This window comes from Saccostrea cucullata, unplaced genomic scaffold, assembly GCF_032062105.1.
Source record: "Saccostrea cucullata isolate Sc308-1 unplaced genomic scaffold, CSIRO_AGI_Scuc_v1 ctg18165, whole genome shotgun sequence".
Taxonomy (NCBI): domain Eukaryota; kingdom Metazoa; phylum Mollusca; class Bivalvia; order Ostreida; family Ostreidae; genus Saccostrea; species Saccostrea cuccullata.
The window spans coordinates 1-7,495 of record NW_026921752.1 but is presented as its reverse complement, the minus strand read 5'-3'; the positions used below and the strand labels follow the sequence as shown (position 1 = coordinate 7,495).

Here is a 7,495-nt window from a genome sequence, read left to right as displayed (position 1 = left end):
GAAGGCTTCAAGGAAGGATCGGAAACTAAGGTGGTATGGCCACGTTTCACGTTCAAGTGGCCTTGCAAAGACAATCCTTCAAGGTACAATTAAAGGAGGACGAAGACGGGGAAGACAAAAGAAGAGGTGGGAAGATAACATTCTTTAATGGACTGGACTGAGCCTTCCAGAATCCCAGAGAGTGACCGACAGAAATCAGAGAATTATGGATGTCAGTGGTGAATACATTGTAAGTCTTCGAAGGTGCCCCAACGACATCCACGGAAGTCAAAGGATAGGTGATGGTGCTATGGTCTGCAGTAGGGTTCGAATTGACCAGACACTACTGAACATGTGTAACTCATCTCTTTTCAGCCAGTTGAAAAACTATCATGAAGCATTCAATGATTAATATCATAATATTATTCTAGTTATCAATGTCTGAATTAGCATTGTTTTAGGGACTTGAACTTACACAAGACCTCCAATATTGTAGAGGCATTTCTGGTGACCTCCTGTGAAGAGTTATTTCCCCTTTGTTTTACACTGGTAGCCTCCAGCACATACATCCCGGCTTGGTCCCTTGAGACGTTCTCCAGAAATAGATTGCCGTCAGTTGAGAGAACCGTGCTGTTCCCTGCCCTTCTCCAGGCCAGTTTGGCGGGAGGGTTCGCTGACACAGAGCCGTAGATTGTGGCATTCACTCCCTCCTTGTATGATATTTTAGAGGGAACACTTAGCTCGGGTCCATCTGTAAAATTGAATAAGGAAAAAATATTTAAGTCCCATCTTTTGTAGGGCACATATCAAATCGGTACCTAGTTCTCAGAAATACATGAATTGTGCATAGAATTTCACTTCGAAATGAAATTATTTTCGCTTTTTCTCAATGAATTTTTAAAAGTGTTTATAACATATATATTATTATTGCAGATTTTAACATTAAGGTTCTTAAAATCAGGAGTTAGGTAATTAAAAATGCTCGCAAAAATGTCTCTGAGTTCTCAAAATAATATGTATTTACCCACTGCATTGCTTCATCATTAGAGTTAATAATATTTGATAGGGAAAATCATAATTCTCAAGTGTATTTCAGTAAATGTTGCATGTTTTCATACTTATTCGGTAATTTTGTTTCTTTTGTCTGCTAAATGTTGTGGGATGCGTCTAGTGTGTTGGTGTTAGTGTATGTGTGCTTGTCATCTCTCGCTTTCAGCCCTCACCGCTTGCTAGCAGCAATGCAAAAAGGGAAACAAATCAAACAATTTTTGTAAGTCTCCTCCTGCCAGTACATAGCATCATCACAACAAGTCCTATGCGATGCCCTCACGTGGAAGCAGACGGATACTGGTTACCTTTCGGTCCCAGGCTAACTTTGCAAGGGCGCGCGGAAAGATGAGGCCCGAAAACCTTGGTTGGCAAACCATGTAAGAAAGAAAACTCTGGCTACAATCCGGATTTAGTAAGATACCGTTAGCAACTATTATGTTGGCCCCCGGACATAAACGTGGAGGTTGGACTCGAGGCTAATCACCTCCTTCCATAAAAACAATTGATTACGGAAACCGTTACAACAATGAGTACCAGTGAAGGTAGGGCAAGCGCGACATGCGAGATTCCAGATGAGGATTACCTTCATTGGGAATTCGAGAGAATGACGGCAATTAGGAAAAGCCGAGAGGACCCTAACGGCCTAAAAGGAACGCAGATGTCATCCATAACAACACATAAAACATCACCAAGATCGGATGTTGGAACGTAAGAACAATGTTCCAGATTGGAAAAGCAGCTAAAAGAGTTTAACAGATATAAATTGCAGGCGCGGATCCAGGAATTTTTTCCAGGAGGGGGGGGGGGGGGGGGTGGGTTCCACACAAGTGAAAAAGAAATCCAACCCAGAAATTTGTTGACAAGCCAAAAACAAGCCAAAACGTGAAAATTCTATTTCGGGGGGGGGGGGGGGGGGGGGGGGATAGTCGTTGACTTCCTAATCTTCCTCATACCTAGGGCTGGGCAATAATATCGATATTTCAATATATTGCAATACAGTGACAAAAAATATCGTATCGCAATACGATTTTGTAATATCGATATATTGGCAATATACTTAGATTAAGGAATTTTGTCATTAAATATAAAAATGGACTTATGAAAGTTTGTTATTAAGCCAAACAGTAAGATAGAAGTTGTTTTGGGGGAACATTTCAGAGTATAACTTAAAGGAAATCAACAAGATTTTTTTTTCGTGTTGGTTACTTATCATAGTTATGTACATTCTGCATGTAAATTAAAATAAATATAGTAAGAAATTGCCATTTTTATTACATTGAAAATATTGCAATACGTATCGCAATACAGTTTAAAATATCGCAATATATCGCAATACGAAATCTCGGGCCAATACCCAGCCCTACTCATACCTATGACTTTTCATACCAACTTAACCATATCCAATTTTTTTAGGGGGGATCTGCTTTTTATTGGGGGGTCCAAGGTCACTTTTTACTTGGTTAAGTATATAAATGTAATAACTCTGCAAATTCCAGGGGTGGGGGCGGACCCCCCGACCCCCCCCCCCCTCTAGATCCGCGCATGAATTGGACACAATGGGACTAATGGGTAGTCGTCGACTTCCCAATCTTCCTCATACCTATGACTTTTCATATCAACTTAACCATATCCAATTTATTTAGGGGGGATCTGCTTTTTATTGGGGGGTCCAAGGTCACTTTTTACTTGGTTAAGTATATAAATGTAATAACTCTGAAAATTCCAGGGGGGTTCGGAGGCCCCGACCCCCCCCCCCCCCCACCCTCTAGATCTACGCATGAATTGGACACAATGAGACTAAGTGAAGTAAGATGGACAGGCTTTGGTGAACTAAAGACAACCTCTGGAGAGACCATCTTGTTCTCCGGAGAACATCATAGAGGAGTAGGGCTTATTCTTAGCAGGAAAAGCCGACAAAGCTTGATGGAATGGAATCCTGTGAATGTTTCCTGAATCCTGTTTTTTTTCTCCCGCTTTGTTTAGCAAACAATACAACAATTATATAATCAAACAAACGAAGCAGACATAGCAGATACGGACACCTTCTATGAACAGCTACAAAGACAGATTTCAAAAGTGCCAAAGACTTACTTACTGATGGTAATGGGAGATGCAAATGCAAAAGTTGGAAAGTCGAATGAAGGATGGGAAAGAGTTATGGGACAAAAGGGTATTGGGACTATAATGAATGAAAACGGCATGAGGTTAGCAGAAATGTGTGCTCTTAATAACTTAATCATCTGCGGAACCCTCTTTGAGCACCTTGACATACATAAGCTTACTTTGGAATCACCTAATGGAAGAGATAAGAAGCAAATTGACCATGTAATGGTGAATGGCAGGTACAGGGAATCTTTGTATGTGACGTATAGTTTATGCGTGGTGCAGATGCCAATTCAGATCACCATCTAGTACTGGCTAGAGTTAAGATGAAGCTCTACAGAAAATTAAATCCAAAGGAAAGCAACAGGAAGATGTATGATGTCAACAAGATGAAGAATCCAAGAGTAAGCAAAGGATTCCAACTTGAATTAAAAAATAGGTTTCAGCAACTGGCTGATGATGAAAACACAATCAATGAAAAATGGACCATTGTGAAAGAAGTATACAGTGAAACAACAAAGATCTTGAGCCAGAAGAAAAGAAAACACAGAGCCATGGATAAAAGAAGAAAACTAAAGGAAGAAATAGGAAGATGAAATTCAGAGACAATAAAGGAAATTAAGAGAGAAGAATATGATACCAGAGACAAAGAAGAGCAAGAGCTGATTAAATGAATAATCTGGAAAATATAGCTAACCAAGCAGAGAATGCAGCAAATACAAACCGTCTGAGCGAAGTTTACCAACTGACCAAGCAGTTTTGTGGGAAAAAGACACAAGACAAGTGGCATAAGGTCCAAGAATAGTGACCTAATCATTGAGGGTGGAAAAATATTGGCGAGATGGTGAGAGCATTTTGATTTTGTAAACGTCTTTAATGTTCCAACAGAAACAACAGAATTACCTGAAGGATGCACCATCCAAGAGAACAGAATTAATGAAATTGACAAACAAGAGAAGAGGACGTCAAAAAGTAATCCATTAAATGAAGAATGGAAAGAGTCCCAGCATATATAACATCAATGGGGAACTACTAAAGGGGCATATTCAACATCAGGGTTTACAAATTTATTCAACAGAATCATCAGTGAGCAGGAAATACCAAAGACTGGAAGAGATCGTCCATTGTCATAATACCTTAGAAAGGAAATCTGACAATATGTGACAACTATAGAGAAATATCACTGCTATCTGTGCCATCTAAAGTATTTTGCAGAATAGTGATCGACAGAATTATAGATGGACTAGAGGACAGACTGGACATTTGCGGAATAGCGTACAGTGGACAACAGACTTCAGACTTCGGACTTTAAATAAGGGGGAGCATCTCAAAGTGTAGAATTTATAAATCACCTTTGCGTTTGAATTAATAATGCAATGGCATTTGATATTATGGTTATCAATAAACAACATACATGTACTTCTGTGACATCTATAAAATGGAAATGAATTGAACACTTATTACATTACATTTAAATAATTTTCAGTCAGTCTCTTTGGAATCGGAACTCGCGTCGAAAATATATTTTCTTTTTCTCTCTTATTTACTTCTTTATTTAATTATTCCTTAATTTTGAAATAACTAAAGAGTGATGTGCATTTGACTTTGCAAGAAACATGATGCAGACTCCTGATCTACTCAGCTTTCTCAGATTTGTACCGATTTCAATTACCTGATTTATTTAAATAAGCGAGGTTATATACAGACTTAGTATCGCAACTCAAATTCTAATTTGGCTTAATAAGATTTGGGTATAAAACGTTAATTAAAAAGCCAGTTGATCCCACCTTCCCACAAGCTCACACGTTTTGATACAGTACTTGTATAGGCAGTGAAACTATCTTATGCAAATGTATCTAAAAGATGAAAATTACCCCCCCCCCCCCCGGCCCTTCTGCACATATACACTCCCCGCCCTGAGGATGAAATTTTCTAGTTTAGAATAATCTCCTCTTTCTGTTTGTCAAACATTTTTTCAGGTAAGTTGCCCCCTCCCCCAAGAAAAAATACACACATTCTCAAAATTGATGTGCCTATTCAGTACATATTTTACATATCAAACAACTGGAGACATTAAGCGAGCTACATATCGAAGAGGAAGAGGAACATCAGAACAGATTTACATTCTAAGAAATGTTTTAGAACAATCTATATATAGAGTGGCAAACACCACTGTACATAAGTTTCATAGACTTTAAAAAAGCCTTTGACAGCATAATAAAGAAATAGAGAAATAATAAAGAAAATGTGGGACATACTACGGCAGTATGGAATTCCTGACATATATGTGGACATCATCAAGAAATTATATGATGGAAGTTCTAGTTGTTTAATAGAGAATAGAAGAACAACAGACTGGTTCAAGGTACAGACAGGAGAAAAACAAGGTTGTGTTATGTCTGGGTTCCTGTTCATCATTGTAGTAGACTGGATTATGACAAATACCAACAATAAGACGGATGCCATTAGGATAAATGATAAAGAAATAGAAGAGATTGAAACGTTTCCCTACCTGGGTGCCACAATGGACAAGACCGGAGGAACTGAGGCAGACATTGGGAGAAGGCTAGGCTTAGCCAGGATCGCTTTTGCATCGCTTGCCAAGGTATGGAAGTCAGCACAATACAGCACAAATACCAAACTTCAACACAAATGTTCTGTGTTGCTGTATTGTGCTGAACTACGGACAACAACAGAAAAAGACGACGAAAGCTTGATACGTTTGATCGAACATGCCTCAGGAGATCCTAAAAATACACTGGCAAAAAAAAAGAAAACTAGCCAACGACTGTATGAAAGAACAAGATCAATACCTCTATCAAGGACCACCAAAGAACACCTGGCGACGCACTGTTGGAAGGGAAAGGGAAGAACTGGGTTGGAACAGTAGGAAGGAGGGGCAGATTTTGCCAGTGACCGTCGCATAGTGTAAATCAAACGTTTGTTTGATATCACTGATCACTTCTATCTGCATATCATGCTAACAAACATTGGTATCAAAGACTAGATTAAAGGAAATTGATTTCTACGAAAATGCATTTATTTTGTGTACTTCATGGGATACAAATATCATTTTTTTTTCAAGTCCGTTTCTAAGACTTCAAAGAATCATGAATCATATTGAAATATATAAAATAAAAATTGTGGCATGAAAAGATTTCAATTTCAAGACTAATTTTGAGACTTTTCAAATCAAATAACTAATAGAAGAGTTATTCTTCTTGGTTGAGGATCGGAGTTTTTGGGAATTAACAAGTGAAAATAAAAAGTGACTTATTTTCTGATGATGTTGAAAGATAATTTTATATTTCTATAAATTTTTAGATACAAGGTTTTGTATTCAGCAAAAAGAAAACTGACACTGAACTGTGATTGTGAGCTCCAGGTAGGAGCTGCCGGCAGAATTCTGGGCACTACAGGTAAACATGTTTCCATTCTGATTCCTCTTGATGTCAGATATCACCAAGGACTAGCCCACTGAAAGAAAACAAGTAGATAAAGGCATATCGGATATCACCAAGGACTGACTCACTGAAAGAAAACGAGTAGATACTGGCATACAGAAAGTTGAAGCACTAGTAAGACAAACGTTTGTTTGTTTGCAAGATCAATTTATAAACATTATGAGATGAAAGACTTTTGTGGAAAAATTGTGTGCTAGTTATAAAGTAATATGAAGCAGATATTTCTGAAAAGGATAGGAAAACAAAAACAACCTCATCCACATACTCAAGGTCAAATTCTTAAATTTGATTTTTTGTCACTGTATCATTCTTCTGGTCTTTTCTTAATAAACCGATGTTTTAAATAGTGATGGTAAGACTAAGACATGAATTATATGTATATCACCTCCCCCACTCCAGGAGGCACTTGTCATTGGATTGGCTGCCACCACCTCACAGGTCAAATTTAAGGCGTCTCCCTCCTCGACAACAGAGCTCCCTCCAACAACTAAATCTGGGTCATCTGTCAGATATAATGGTTAAAAATGATTAAAATCAGCTTTTTTTAAAGACAACTCTAACACAATTAATTTTTACTCAGTTTATAAATGATTGTCTCTCAGAGAGAAAGAAAGAGAGAACACATATTGACTAGGGTACTACATATCCTTGTATCCACTTACAGAGAATGTCCCCAAACTGCTTTGTTTTGATCACTGTTCTATTTCCAGACCCTCTGACAACACAACTGATATTATTCCCCGTGTAATCTCGGTGATACTTGAAGTTCCACTCTTGTCGTGTATAGTAATAATTACTCTAAATATCAATGAAAGTAACATGATCAAGATTGTTTTCTTAATTAATGGACTTTGCAATAGGCATATTCATTTCAGAATATATTTTACAACCATGCAATT

General features: G+C 38.0%; 1 protein-coding gene across 1 annotated transcript; it reads right to left on the bottom strand.

The window, feature by feature from the left end:
* Nucleotides 1-477: 477 nt before the first annotated feature.
* On the bottom strand, nucleotides 478-7,394 carry LOC134260682 (B-cell receptor CD22-like; the record flags this gene model as incomplete). Its single annotated transcript, XM_062743228.1, has 4 exons — nucleotides 478-730; nucleotides 6,493-6,609; nucleotides 6,982-7,098; nucleotides 7,259-7,394. Coding segments are annotated over 3 exons (261 nt in total), but the record flags the coding sequence as incomplete, so codon positions are not given.
* Nucleotides 7,395-7,495: the final 101 nt, after the last annotated feature.